This window comes from Sinocyclocheilus grahami, unplaced genomic scaffold (assembly GCF_001515645.1).
Source record: "Sinocyclocheilus grahami isolate Dianchi unplaced genomic scaffold, SAMN03320097.WGS_v1.1 scaffold585.1, whole genome shotgun sequence".
NCBI classification, from domain to species: domain Eukaryota; kingdom Metazoa; phylum Chordata; class Actinopteri; order Cypriniformes; family Cyprinidae; genus Sinocyclocheilus; species Sinocyclocheilus grahami.
In genome coordinates, this window is record NW_015505764.1 from 59,503 (window position 1) to 75,323 (window position 15,821).

The 15,821-nt window shown below is 36.3% G+C and overlaps 1 protein-coding gene across 1 annotated transcript in view; it reads left to right on the forward strand.

The window, feature by feature from the left end:
• LOC107556947 (disintegrin and metalloproteinase domain-containing protein 22) overlaps positions 1-13,395 on the forward strand; it is a gene marked incomplete at its 5' end in the record, with an annotated part of 52,170 nt that extends 38,775 nt beyond the window's left edge. The window contains 16 exons of the mRNA XM_016240217.1: positions 103-174; positions 255-347; positions 431-511; positions 966-1,016; positions 1,140-1,203; positions 1,500-1,605; positions 1,864-1,983; positions 2,058-2,226; positions 3,149-3,260; positions 4,448-4,538; positions 5,061-5,114; positions 5,651-5,851; positions 7,053-7,153; positions 7,251-7,317; positions 10,655-10,778; positions 11,998-13,395. Of these exons, the coding sequence (XP_016095703.1) occupies positions 103-174; positions 255-347; positions 431-511; positions 966-1,016; positions 1,140-1,203; positions 1,500-1,605; positions 1,864-1,983; positions 2,058-2,226; positions 3,149-3,260; positions 4,448-4,538; positions 5,061-5,114; positions 5,651-5,851; positions 7,053-7,153; positions 7,251-7,317; positions 10,655-10,778; positions 11,998-12,018 (1,527 nt within the window). The remainder of the gene's footprint in view (positions 1-102; positions 175-254; positions 348-430; positions 512-965; positions 1,017-1,139; positions 1,204-1,499; positions 1,606-1,863; positions 1,984-2,057; positions 2,227-3,148; positions 3,261-4,447; positions 4,539-5,060; positions 5,115-5,650; positions 5,852-7,052; positions 7,154-7,250; positions 7,318-10,654; positions 10,779-11,997) is intronic.
• Between the last annotated feature and the right edge of the window lie 2,426 nt (positions 13,396-15,821).

A 15,821-nucleotide genomic window follows, 5' to 3' on the forward strand; every position in this document is an offset into this window, starting at 1 on the left:
TATATATATATATATATATATATATATATATATATATATATATATATATATATATATATATATACAGTGCTCTTGCTTTATAACTCTTTTTTTGTTCTGTAGCTCTTGGATCCTCCAGAGTGTGGAAATGGTTTTGTGGAGGCAGGAGAGGAGTGTGATTGTGGAAGCCCAGCCGTGAGTGATCTTACATCAACATCGTGATCACATTAATCTAACACTGCTTATGTAATCAGGTTTTCTCTGTCTTTCTGCAGGAGTGTGCTAGAGAAGGGGAGAACTGCTGCAAGAAATGTATGTTGACTCAGGGAGCCAAATGCAGTGATGGTCTCTGTTGTAAGAACTGTCAGGTAGGAGCTGAGTCGAACAAGAAAACTCTGTAGCCTTCTGTTTGTGTGTGTGACTTTTAATGATCATTGTGCTATCTCTGTAGCTGGAGTTTATGGGTGTACTTTGTCGTGACGCTGTCAGTGATTGTGACATACCTGAAATGTGCACTGGGAACTCTAGCCAGGTGAGGGCACTGTTACATACATCTCACAACACATCCTACAGCAGTATAATTAATACATCAAAGGAATAGTCCAAACAGCTGATAAAAACATCACAATTAAATTTTTAACATAGATTTTTTTTTTTTTGTATCTTAATCTTTTTAATCAGTTTAATGGTATGGCTGTCAATTAGATGAGCATGAATATATAAGATATACCTTCTGGTTCAAGTCAAACACATTGCATTATGGGACACAGTATTCCATTCAGTGTGCTCTGCTGTATATTGCATATTGTATTGTATTGTATATTGCATTTCTGCAAATCTAGTAGATCATACTAGTATTCTATACATACATCAAATTCACATATCGTACTCTACCTGGTATACTGCATACGACATTAATTTAAAAACAGTAAATAGTATGCCATTCTAAACATGCTTTAAAATGTAAAACTCCATATATTTTTTAGTGTCCTCCAAACCTGCACAAGATGGATGGGTACACATGTGAGAAAGACCAAGTGAGTTTTATGTATATCAAATGTATATTACTGTATATATATTAGTCATAATTTATTATTTATCATCTTATATTATTTTGATATATCAGTGTAACCTATTTTTCTTAATTTCACTCATTTTAGGGAAGATGTTTCAATGGCAGGTGCAAAACCAAGGATAGACAGTGCAAATACCTCTGGGGAGAGAGTGCGTGGCAATGTTATTTTAATATTATTTATATGCTATTACATTATTTATTATTATTTTGAATAATTTTTTTTATATTTAATTTTATTTAATTTTAACTTAACTTTTAATTTTATTTTAACTTTATTAGTTCTTTTTAATAATATTTCAAAGTGTTCATTTTTCTATTCTATTTGGCCTTAATTTATTTTTATTTCCGTTTTAGTGTTATTCATTGAAGTACTTTAACTTAAACATATTTATTTCAGTTAGTGGTGCTGATGTAATTATGATGTGTGATGTCTCTGTTTCTAAAGAAGCAACATCGGCTGATAAGTTTTGCTATGAGAAACTCAACATTGAAGGCACAGAGAAGGGCAACTGTGGGCGTGACAGAGACACCTGGATTCAGTGCAAAAAACAGTGAGTTTGACGGTCATACCACACTGATGGGGAAGTGTGTTAACCTTAAAAGTGTGTGTATGTATATTGTATATTTTTTTTAAAATGATACTATGAAATTTCTATGAATTTTTCCAGGCTTGAAAATTATGCTTAAAATCACATAATTTCCTAGTTTGTGTTAATCTTGTGCTAATTACTTTTTTCTCATTTATTATGGGATTACCTTAATTTTATTTACTCTATCTAGATTAAAAAGTGTGCATGTGTGGGTTTTAGGGATGTACACTGTGGATACCTGCTGTGCTCCAACATTTCTCCTGCACCCAGACTAGGAGAGTTACAGGGAGGTTTGACTTCTTTCTCTGTGGCCCAGCACAGCGCCTCACTGGACTGCAGGTACATACACAAACACACGCTCACTTCAGCTTTCTATGTGATTGGTTTTCCTAACGTGAGTTTGAATGTTTCAGTGGAGGCCATGTGCTGATTGATGGCAACACTGATTTGGGATACGTAGAGGATGGAACGGCGTGTGGGACGGATCGCATCTGCTTTAATCACAAATGCCTCCTAGTGCAGGAATTCAACTTCAGCACGTGCCCCGGCACCAACGAAAGGGTGATCTGCTCCGGACATGGGGTGAGAGATTGTGTGTGGTGGGAATTGTGACAGTTGTGTCACCCACTGATCCAGTTTCAGCTGAAAAAAAGGTGCACATTAAGAAGTGCCAAATGCCTTGAATAAATAATTAGAAGACAGTTTGGACTGTGAAATGGTAATTTTCTTATTTATTGTGAAAATAAATGTGCTAAATATTCTAAGTGTGGCAAAAATGACCTGACAGCTTTCATTCAAACAGAGAAGCCTGATATTGGTAGAGAAAGAAACATCAATATATTACTATATACACTATATAAAAGGCACAGCTAAATGTGAAATTTATGATAGGCTAATGGGATAATGTGAAGATTGTTGTAAGTTCACTTAAATTAAAAGTTATACTATTTTTATATAGTAATGTTCTGTAACAGTTTAAGTCTATTAAATGATGGCACAGATTTTACTATAATGTAGAATAGCAACATATTCTACTTTAATTTGGAGATTCATTGTGAAAATGTATTTATGGTTACTAATGTTTATGTTAGATGTGATTAATTGCGATTACAGACAAATGTGCTATTAATTAACTAACATTTTAATGGATTGAAAGCACTGATTTTAATGTAAAATAATTTATTATGAATGTATAAATAATAATAAAAAGACAAAAATAAATTGTCAAAATGTAATACATTTTAAATACTGTAATAAATCATACTGTGGGCCAGATTGAACTCTTTCATGCGCTATATTTATATTTTATTTATATAAATACCCATAATATTTTAATAAACAGTTCACTGATTTAAGTCCGTGCATCATCTTTTATTGTAGCAAACTATTTAGTTAGTTAAATGCTGCTGTTCATCACTGTGTTTTGACTTCATTCTATAATTGCTTTATCTATATGTGTGTGTGTGTGTGTGTGTGTGTGTGTGTGTGTGTGTGTGTGCTGTAGGTGTGCAGTAATGAGCTCAGGTGTGTGTGTGACCTGGGCTGGGCAGGTGAGGACTGTAACTCCACCTCTCCTCTGAGTTACCTGCTGGTGCGACCCACAGCCAAAACACCAGGTAGGCCAAACTTTCACCTTTGCTTAATCTTCACAAGAGAATGATATGCAGAACCAGTTCCACTATTTGGAGATCCTTTACCAACATGCATTACAAAACCAGCTTATGACATGAATCCAGAAGCAGCAGACATGGCAGTTATGAGCAAAAGCCTCCAGCAAGTGGAGACTCACCGCCTTGCTTAAAATTTAAAGAATCAGATGTCGTGTCTGGGCATATTTCATTGGTCATTTGTGTAAAACGGATACATATGTCAACTTTAAAAGAAATAAGGTGTTCTCTTAAGCATCAGCGATATTAATGCACTGAAGGATTTTATTTATTATATATAATTTTAATTTATTTAGTGAAAAACAGTTTAGAATTGATTAATTATTTACAAGATTTTTACATTTACAAATCCTTACATTAAACATTTTGAATCTACTTGACTGTTAGGTTAAATTTGATGGTTCCTGTTATTGCAACACAATTGTAAGCTGTTTCAGATACATAACCATTAAGATATTTAACAAATAAAAATATATATATATATATATATATATATATATATATATATATATATATATATATATATATATATATATATAAATACATGAATGCTGAATATATGAAGATCATTTTTTTTGTTAGTCTATTTTTCATGTTCATGTTCAACAGTTCATTCACCACTCACACACATTTCACACGCTTTTAATTTCTCTTTTTATTTTTCTGTTTCATGGCTTTTGTTTATACGCACTCGTTCTTTGTGGACAGGCTCATGTCTTTTGCTGGAGTGACAGTGAGTTTAGATTTGAGTTGTTGTTTGTTGTCGTTTTGTCGTTCACTCGCCCCATCATTCCTCCGTGTTTCTGTCTGAATGAAAGCTAGCAGTGTTTATCTGCTGTGCTGTGTTGTTATAAACGTCGTCTTATACCCTGTTTTATGGATTTGATTTTAAATGGATGCCTTTAACATGCAGCCTCCATGGACAGAAAGAGTCATAAATCTTTATCTAAATATTTTTTCTGGTTTCTGTCTCTATCTGTTTTTATTCCAGATTGATTTTGGCATGCGGTCAACTGGACAAAAAAAAAAGATTCTGTATCTATATCAGATTAGTTTTGGTTTGTCCAGATGATTGCAGGTCAGCATTGACTTATAGTTGCCATGGCTACACATTAAATGTTCTGTTCCTCTGACAGGCACCATCACTACTAACATCATCATTGGGGCCATTGCAGGCTCTATCCTGGTCCTTGCACTGATTCTTGGCATTTCTGCATGGGGATACAAGTGAGTCACATGATTACAGACCCCACAATAGCTGAATATTTTTTTAAACTTTATTTAAAGGGATAGTCCACCCCAAAATTTTAATTCTATCACCATTTATACCTTCATGTCGTTCCAAACTTTCTTGCACTGAACTCAGAAGAAGATTAGCAGAATCTCCAAAGGGCTATTTTTTTTTATTTTGAAACTTTTGGAGCACAACAGCTTCTGCCTTCACTTTAATTGCATGGTGAAGAGCACTTCAGAAATTTTCTAAACAGTTCCTTCTGTGTGCTCCACGGAAAAGAAAAAGTCATACATACAGGTTTGGAACGAGTGAGGAAGACACAGTCATTTTTGGGTGAACTGTCCCTTAAACTGGGAAATTTTTTTACATGCACTTGTGATTGCAACAGGCATTGTTTACCACATACAGAACCAAATGATATACAGTTTTACATTTGTTCTTTTATTATGCTTTTCCCTGGATGTTTTGCACTAATTGTGGTTGTTGCTTTTTTCTGTGTTTTCTCCCATGTGAAGGAGCTACAGACAGCGTCAGTATGTTGAGTCAGACGTACACAGAAGATTCTGTCGGTTTGTTCTCCTTTCTCTTCGTTTTCTGAGAGTGTTTTTATGTGTTGTGTGAGGGAGATGAAAGTTTCGAATGACTGCTAAGGTTATTATTATTGCTTATACTTTTGGATTAAGGATTTCAACAAGCTTCCTAACCTATGTATTACATTTGCCACCCAAAAGTTTGGGTAGGTAAGATTTTTTAATTATATTTAACATAATGTCACATAAATTCTTATATGCTGATTTGTTCACATTTCTTCTAATTATTATCAATGTTGAAAAAAGTTGTGCTGATTAAAAGGGTTGTGGAAATTCATTCATGAAAAGAAAGTTCAGAAGAACAGGATTTATTTGAAATATAAATCTTCTGTAACAAATCTTTTTACTGTCTCTTTTGATCATTTTGATGTGTGCTTGCTGAATAAAAGTATTAATATCTTTAAAAAAATCTGACCCCAAACATTTGAATAATAGTGTACTTCATATAATTTTCTAAGTGATCAGATTTAAGATTTTTGCTCAGTTTTCAGATCAAACTTTCTTCATTTTGTCAGTCAAATGCCTCCTGGTGATTACGTGAAGAAGCCTGGAGATGCTGATTCTCTGTACAGTGATATGCCGCAGGGCGTGAGCTCAAACTCCGGCAGCAGCTCCAAGAAGAGGTCTGCCTACCTGTCTCACCTCCAAATCAACACCTGCTCTTTCACCCCATCTATCCCTTCCATCAGCCAAAACATCTCTCTGTTCGGCTTCAGGTGTGCTTCATCTCCATCTCCATCTTCATCGCTTTGCCTGCTCTGCTAACAAATAGTGTAAAAGTTTACTTTGAGAGCTCAACAGACTTAATGGAGTTCCCAGTTATGTTTCATTTAAGTATCAACTTTGTCTCAGATGTTTCTGTGAAAATTGGAGACTTAAGACATGAACATATAGTAAAAGTATATAGCTATGAACTCGATGCTCATACATAATTTGAAGAGAAATGTTAAAGTTCATACTGAGATCTCTGAATTTAAGCATCTTTGCAAATCTGAACACAGTTTGAGACATTGTGATCTCTTCTCAAACTCTAGAGGAGACGTATTTGAGATTAATTTCCTCAGGACAAACATCTCAGAAGTCAGTCACCATTTGCGCTGGATTTAGTCACATTGCAGTCTAGTAGATGAAAACTGAGATATTATCTTGTTTGTGAAGGGACAGTTCATACTTTTGACTCTGAGCTGTATATTATTAAAAGTGTGAAATAATTCCAGTTTTATTTGGCACAGACTTCTTCAAAATAAACTGTGACAAACTGTCCTTCTACTGGACCTCATTTTTAGTCAAGACTTGAAGATTTTTATTCCTTCTTTAATGACTTCTCTGCTGCAGGTTTGTGCTCAAAACTGTCCGTTTGTCTTTCTCTTGGTTATTGTTAGTCCTATCAGGCTCTTGTATCATTAATACTGGGACATAAGTAAGTCAGTGTCTTCATGGTGTCCATCTCCATGATCTCATCTTGCTCATTTCAGTGTGTGTGTTCTGCTCATCACAATGATGTGGGTCATTCCTACTTTACAGTATCTTTTGATCTCTGCTTAAAAATTAATGTACTGTAATAAGAAAGAACTTTTGATTTCTAGCTAGACATTTTGATTAAAGGAAGAGAAATTAAGAAACCCCTGCAATATTGCCTAATACATTGCCAGTTTTCCATGATAGTATGCAGCACACAGAGACATGGGAAAAACACACTTAATTGTGTGCTAAAAGAAAGCAAACTGATATGATTTCTATCTTTAATAACAGTGAGTCCAATATTTTATCTAATGTATGGGAACATTAAAATGTACTGCTTAGTAGGAATGGCCCATGTGACGTCTCTGTCATTTGTTTTCCTCATACAGAACCCTTTTAATCTCTAACTGCATTTAATGAACTTCAATAAGAATTTCTCTGTTCTTTGGTCTGAAGATCTAATGGTCTGTCTCACTCCTGGAGTGAAAGAATCCCAGATGCCAAGCACATTTCTGACGTCTGTGAAAATGGACGACCCAGGAGCAACTCATGGCAAGGTAACGCACCCATAAATACATCTGCTCGAAATGGCAGAGCTTGCATCAGATTCGTCTCGGCATTCATATCATGTGTTCTTCTCCTCTGTCGATGTAGGAAACATCACAGGTACCCGTAAGAAGCTCAAGGGAAAGAAGTTCCGTCCACGCTCCAACTCCACAGAGTAAGAGATGCAGTGTTGCCACAGTGACATGTCACATGACACCGTACAGAGACTGATGTAGATGTTGGACTTTGCATTGAGTCTTAAACTCTATGCCATGTTTCAGTACTACAGTCTGTAGAAGTCCAAGCAAATTAACTGAAACTGAGTAAATGTTGGTTTGTTTTGAGTGTGCATTGATGTGTGCATCGATTTAACCTCTGGAACAAACAGCACGTTGAAACTGACCTGCACGTCTGTCATCATCTTTATGAACACAAGATACACTCTGATTCTGATTTCAGCTTGATGCTCGTTTCTGCACCTCAACTCTCTTTTTTCAAACGCATGTGACAAACTGACCACAACTAAAACAAAACACAACATGCAGCTGACCTACACAAATACTACAACTTTATTTTCAAATATTCGTTCAAATCTCAAGCAAGACATATTCAGAAACGCATTATAGTCAGCAGCATCGTACTTCTGAGATGTGCTTTAATGTTGAATAGCTTGATGGTTGTGGAAAAGTTCTGCTAAATTTAAATCTGCATCATGTCATTCCAAACCTGTATGACTTTCTGTCTTTAGAAAGCGAACAGAATTTTGATGCTTTTTTATGCTAAACCATTAGGGCCTGTTAAGCTATTAAAAATTATCAAAAAAGTAGTCAGTTTGACTCAAGCACTATATTCTACGTCTTCTGAGGCCATATGAGGAAGCGATCGTAATTCACGTGTAATTACTGATAACCTTAACCTCTTCCATAGCTCTTAAATCTAATTTGCATACAACATTTATTCAACCTTGATGCTTGAAGAAATATTATATAGTATAGATATAATATTGTAATATTACTGCGGAAACTGTGATGCAGTATTTTTCAGGATCCTTTTATGAATAGAAAGTTCAAAAGAACAGCATTTATCTGAAATATTAAAGACATTTATAATGTTACAGAAGATTTTTTTCCACTTTTTTCATTGCATCCTTGCTGAATTAAAGTGTTCAGTTCTTTAAAAAAAAAATCAGTCAGCTTACTGACCCCAAACTTTTGAACAGTAGTAAACTGTAAACTTTTGAATATGCATGTGGGAATGAGATATTAGTGCTACAGGAAGGGGAAGATTTTCATCGAATACGGCTTAAAGTACTTAATAAAGGTTCTTGCATGGCTTTGAATACAGTGCACAAGTCATACGGACTACTTTTATTATTCTGTTGTTGTCATTTTAGATATACACTAACCCTATTTCACTTTCATTGTATTGAAAAGAACATTCTAGTTTGTGTTCCACTGAAGAAAGAAAATCAAATAGGTTTGGAACGACAAGTAAATTGACAAATTTGACCTTTTTGGGTGAACTCAGGTCAATTGGATGCTGATGTTACAGCAGCTGTTTTTTGTAGAGTCTTTGATTTTTTCTGTCCTGCACCAACCATAAAGTGAAAAAGCTTCATGATATCTGTGTAGGTGCTGTAGTCTAAGCTGCTGTCTGATCTCTCACCTGCATCTTGGACTGTAAAGAACTTTTACCAACTTCCTTCTTTATCCTGTTTCTCCTATCTCTCCTGTTCTTTCTCTTCTCCCCATACCCTTCCCTTTCTCTATCTCTCTGTTCACTATCGCTCCTTCCCCATCCTCTTGCAGGTATTTAACCCCTTGCGTCAAATCAGAGTATTATGTAACTAAATGGGTAGAAGATGTGAATAAAAACACTGAAGGACCTTATATTAGGTACAATAACATCAGACTGCATTATATCTGTCCCCTATTCATCAGTTTCCCTCCTCAGTTGTTCGTTCCCCTGACCAAATATAATTTTTCAGAGATGAGAGCTGAGTGCTAAGGTTTGAAGAGCACTTGCTGGCAGAAACGACCCCAAATCCTCTCAAAATCAAATATTAATTTCAATGTATTTGTTTCTTCTAAGCCTTTATTATTCCATTGCAACAAGTCATCAACAGATACACTAGAAATTAAACTGCAGTGTCAATTATTAGAGAAAGTTATTTAAAAGTAGTGTATTGTAAATGCATGAACATTTCTACAGTTACAAGAATCAACAGTATATCCAGACATCCAGTGTTTTGTAATCACAAGTCACAAATGTTTGTCCTTAGAAATCTCCATTCATACACGAAACAGTTGTTTAACTGATGGCTTGTCTTTAAAGGAAGACAGAAGGCATTTGATAATCAGTACATCATTTGATGTAAACGTCAAAAATCATGGGATGCACGTATCCAAGAATGCCTTTCATATGATCATCTCGTGTTCAGATGAGATTTCAGTCCAAAATCAACTGAAATAAGAAATAATTTTTCACATAGAAAAGTGTTTTTGTTACGTTGTGACTATTTTAATGGCAAAAAAAGGACATTTAAAAAGAAATCTCAAAATTCTCATTATTGTAATGCAAATAAACATAAACAATCATTCCTTCAACAATCAAAATAATCTTTATTGTAAAGCAAATATACATCATTGTACATTTTTACTACCTTTAATCTATTTGAATTTAAATAAAGCTATTACAGTAGTTCTTTCACTGTAGTACAGTTAAAATGACTAGAAATTAGAATCACCAATCAGTTATAATTATACATTTTTCAAGTAGTGTCTTAAGACTTGAATGTGTGGGAAACATTGTCACAGTGCCAATGATCATGTTCCTAAAAATGATTTTATATGGGTATATACATTTTATGTCATTATCATATATATCATAATTATCTAATTAATTTGACTGAACATAATATTTTCTTTTGATTTTGGACTGAAATATAACTAGGATGTGTTTTCGTGAGATTCACTCAGGTGTTCTGCGTAGGTTGTTTTATTTTCGCATCTGTGTGTGAACATCAAAAGACCAAACCAGTCTCATTTATTGTCTTGTAATTTTAGTTTTTAGTTTTATTCCTCCTCCACTGCTCTATACCTCTCACACTCAGTGTCCCTCTCTGCATGCCGGCTGCTGCTTAACGTGTCGCTTTTGCACTCTGTGATGTCATCATCATTTGGCTGACATAGTCTCTGTGACGATGATCACATGTGTCTGCCCTGATCACCTCATCATGTCCGCCATGTTTGTAAGCCCACATGACGTTTGTTAAACATCCCAACAGCACTACATTGTGCTTGCGGTATCTGCCCAGCTTCACTCTCCAGTAAGAGCCAGTGGGTATTTTTGTGGCAAGGACTGATGAAGTTAGTGATTTTGGATGATGGTTTGCCGTGGAAACACTCCCTCTGACCTCTTCAAGGGGTCAAAGGTGACAGCTTCATGTTTGCTAATGCTAGTATCCGGTTCACACACTACAGTACTAATGTCACATCTCTCCGTACCCTCAGGACACTGTCACCCGCCAAATCGCCCACTTCTTCAACGGGCTCCATAGCCTCCAGCCGGAGATACCCCTACCCCATGCCTCCCCTTCCAGATGAGGAGAGGAAGGCCAACAGACAGAGTGCCAGGGTAAGACTTACCATATGTCAGCGTCACTATATTATCATAAGTACATGATTAAATTATTTAGACAGTTTCCTCAGAACAATGATTTAGCTTTTGTTTCTCAAGGGGTTATTACACCACATTTTCTGCACAATGTGTAACTTTATAGCTTTTACTCAAGATGATCAGTCCACTAATGAGGAGATCTTTCGAAATGCTGCTTCAAGAAACAGCATTTACATTTGTTTTAAATCGATGGTTCGGGAACTTGTATCAAACTTTCAAAATTCCAATGGTTCGCCACTAGATGGCATCAGGGTTAATATACAGTAGTTAACTAAAACTAAAACCATTTGAAAAAATCGTTACTTGAATAAAATAAATGCTAGCTGAAATAAAATAAAATATGAAAATGTATTTGATTTCAGCTAGTTTCCAAGGCAACTTTTCTAATTTTCATTTAGTTTAACTTGATGTACTTAACCAAAATTAAAACTGAAATAAAAATTCATAAAACCTATATAAACCTATGTATAACCAACAAAAACTAATAAAAATGACAACAAAAAGCACACAACAAAATTACTCAAACTTGAACTAAAATTTACATGAAATCAGAAAACAAAAATAAAATCTAATTCAAAATATATTTTAAAACTATAATAGTATCTCAATTATACTAAAATAACACTGGATGACATTGATCTGGTGAACACATGAACACGTGTCAAATTCATCTCTGATTAGTTTTATAATGTAGGTTCATTTTTAATTAATTTAATGAATTTTAATACTTATGTGTGTGTACAAAAAGGAAAATGAAACTTAAATGCTACTAATTGACTTGTTTGTCAAGCCCTGCCTAATAACACAAAACAATTGGTTCAGAGCTTCGAAAAGCGTTGTTTTCCCATTGCTATCATGCACAGATCATATGAAGCACTTAGTCTAAAGTAAACTAGATACCCACAAGCCTGGGGCCACATTCACAAAAAAACTTGAAGGAAGATAAGACATTTTTTAAGATGAATTTTAAGAAGTTTCTAAGAATGTTCCTAAGTGCAATTCTTGAAAATTTTCTTGAAAGAAATTCTCAAATATTTACTCAAGAACATCTAATTTTGCTGAAGACTTTGTGCCGCCTGCACATTATTGTAATGATCATAATAAGCATGCATACTTTTTTCATCATGACTGGCTTGAATAGCATGTGTTCATTTTGTCTGTGCGTGATCTGTTTCAGCTGTGGGAAACGTCAATATAAAAGAACTCCTCGAAACTGGTCTGCAAAACTCCGTAAGGATTTTCCTCCACTTTTGTATGAATGAGAAAATGAAATAAGGAATTCAAATGGAGAAACAAGGGACGAGTGAATGGAAGAGTTGGGCGTGGTCTCCTCTGATCTCTGTTCAGCATTTGTGGCATGGAACCGTCTCACCCTGGACGTTGAGGAGCGTGGTATCAGATTCCCATTCCTGCTGTCATTCATAAACAGGACTCAGGAACACGATTTCATCACGAGAAAAAAACCCGGAATGGCAGCCGTGCTAAGCAGAAACAGAAACAACAGCAGCCATTCCTGCCCTCGTTAAACCCCGCCCCCTCTTGTGACCCCACACATGCCCTGCCCCGCCTCCAAACACATGCTGTCCTGTGATTGGTCCCCTTGTTGCCTCGGTGCAAGAAGCTCATGCAGGAGCAGGAAGTTAACTATTGTTTTGAGCACACGCTGTCACTGTAGAACCTACTGCTGTATGCATGAGAACACATGTTTATCGATTCCTTGTAGTGTAACGATGTACAAATGTTTTAAGATCTTTCACTCAAGGGTGCCGCATGTATTGAAGGACAGCTTCATAGGCTGGTAAGATTCAATCCCATTTGAAACTCGCACGTCCACTTCACCAGAACATCACCCGGGCCCGTTCATGCAGTCATCTCTTCTCAGAGAATTTTGTACATACAGTATGTCATATAATTCAGAGTGAAATGTGAGAGTGTAGTATTTTTCGTTTTAATGTTTGGTTGTGCAGAGCGTGGTGGAACTTCTCTTCTGCTTTAGAGTGTCTGTCCTGTGATCGTCTTCCTAAATTTACAGAATCCATCACAAGCCTAGCACACGCTACAAGGCAGAAGCGCCATTTCATGATTTCTGCATCAGTCCCAGATCATAGCAGTACGTCACGATCACTGACACTTTTGTAATGTCCAAAATCTTCTACTTCAAATTGAGTAGTTAAAGGAGTTAAGATCAATTTTAAAGTTGTGACAAACGGAAATAGCTACAGATATTTTTTTCCTCTGTGATGTATATCTTGAGTGTAACTGATTATTGAAAAAGATAAACTGTAGGACAGGGACCTGCTTCCATCTGTAGGTTTTTGATTGATGGAGGCAGATCTGAATGCCAGGCTGCAGAAGAAGGTGGTCGCTGCAGAGCTTGACATCCAGCTCCCATTCTCTGGATGTAATGGGTGGCGCTTTAAGGTCTAACCACACCCTAAATAACCATAACCCTATCCCTGAACATAACTAGGTTCAGAAACGTCGTCCAGCTCCACCCATTCGATTCATTTGGTGACTGCAAGACAGAGGTGGGGTTTAAGTGGACTAAATGATTGGAGAAGTCTGACATACATCACCAGAGAGAAGTCGGTCGTTTTTAATGGAAGCTTGTTTCTGTCACACAATAAAACAAATAAAAAAGGGAATTGCAACTCTGTATCTACAATTCTGGAGTTTTTTCTCGCAAATCTGAGTTTATAACTTGCAATTGTTACTTTTCTATCAGAATTGTGAGATAAAAAGTCTCAATTACTTTTTTTTTTAATTCCATGGTGGAAACAAGCCACCAAACATCTTAATCAAACATTACGAGGTTAAGAGAGAGAGAGAGAGAAAAGAAATATGAATGGATGAATTGTTCACAATAGCATACATCATAGGTCTTCAACCCTGCTCCTGGAGAGTTCAGCTCCAACCCTAATCAAACACACCTGAACCAACTAATGCTGGGTACACACTAAAAGATTGTTTAAATCTTATAAGATCTTCAAGATGTGAGAGACCACAAACATGAGGACAAAAAATCCTAGATTTAACTATTTTGCTCCAATAGTGTGTGGTGTCCTTGGGGTCCCCCCCCCCCCCCCCCCACACATCAGGATTTCTGTTGAATATTTACAATTTGCGATCGGGGCGCCTCCGACGTTCTTCCGAGCAGATTCAGTCACTCTTAACACACCTCACACCACAGGAAAATCTGATAAGATAATCTTTAGAACCACCAAGATAATCGGGACATTAGCTAGGATTGTCGGAAGGGGAGAAATCGGCCCAAAATCAGCCCGATTATCTTGTGGTGTGTACCCAGCATAATCAAGGTCTCCAGGATCACTTGAAAAGTCACAGGCCAGGTGTGCTGATACAGGTTTGAAAGAAACTCTGCAGGACAGTGGGTCCCCAGGAGCAGGGTTGAAGACCTATGCCATACATTAAAATAATAGATGGGATGGATTTTCATGATGACTTTAAAAATCTGCAGTAGTGTCTACATAAGTTTAACTAATGGACTGTGTCAATTACAAAGTGCTACCGTGACAACACATGAGAAAATGAAATGAGCTTCTTCATTGTAACGTGCACGAGGCCTTATTAGTCTCCGTTTGTGATTCAATCGAGTTTCCCCCCTCATGCTCACAGCCGAATGTAATTCTTTCATTTACTTATCGTCTTCATCTCACGTCTTTTATAATTCTCTCGTAAGCGTAAGGAATGTGATTTTAGCTGATTGTTTTTGGGTACTTGGCTTTTTTGTGATACATGCTGCATTCACGAAACAGCAGGAACAGATTTGCGTATTGTCTATCCACCTTATTTTTACCGTAAGTGCGCGCGCGGCCATTTTTCACCAGTGTGCGAGGTTTCCGGTGTCAGTCCCTTCTAAAACAGTCTGTTATGATGCGTAATATTGCCAACTAGAATTTATTATTGTAATCTTAAATACTGGTCCTTTACTCAAGAATTTCAAGTTTTACAGTTAACTGCATTTTGTTATTCTTCTAGTTACTTAACCATTGCATCTGATGAATCAGAAGTCTCGCACATTCACAAAAAAAAAAAAAAAGCTTACTTCTGCATTGATTTTAGATTAAATGTTTAAAAAGTTATTTTCCCATCGAAAAATAAGGTGGATAAAACGAACGCGAATTGCAAGAACTGAAGGAAGTAAATGTTTTATATGAGAGACTGAACTAATAAACCCCGGAGATGTTGTGAATGTAAGACTAAACACATTTCCTTGATAAATTATGAGGTTTAGGGAGGAGATTTTTTAAAACACATTCTCCCTGAATAACATGCATGTAGACTTGCTGTTATGAACCCATAATCAGTTTTCTGATTTTGGTAGACATTTGTTTACAGCATGACACTCCTCAAGCTACATGGTATCCTTCTGGTCACGTGACCATCCGGCCTTGCTAGATTGCCTACTTCTGGTCAGTATTGTATTAGTAAGGGCAGTTTTCATCTGTACATATAGTCTGCTGTGCGTTCGGACCTGTCGGCACTGATTTTTACACTCTGCCTGTAATCCACGAATAACGTCCCGTAACATCGCAATGATGCATATGAAGTATTTTTAAGGTAACTTTGTAAAGTCTTTCCCTCCGCCCCAGTATTACTACTTGTACATATTTAACCCCCAACGACAATGAAGTGCTTTAGAATGATTAATACCGCAATAGGTTCTGTGCAAACTTTTTTATTTCATTAACAGGTCGCTTTTGTACATCACGTAGGACATGATGACTTTCTGTTTTTGTATTTGCAGTTTAAACACATTCAGTACCGTCAGAAGACTGAACTCACACAAAGAACATGAACAATAACTCAGTACAGTTTCTTTTCGTTTATAATAACTGACCATCTGAAGCAATACTCTCTGCTCACTGTGACCCTGACCTTTCCGAAAACAAATGCACACTCGTACTGGAATAAACGTGTCAGTCAAAGCCGAGTCTGATGCTAGTCATATTAATCGATTCATCGGGCATCTCGGCACAT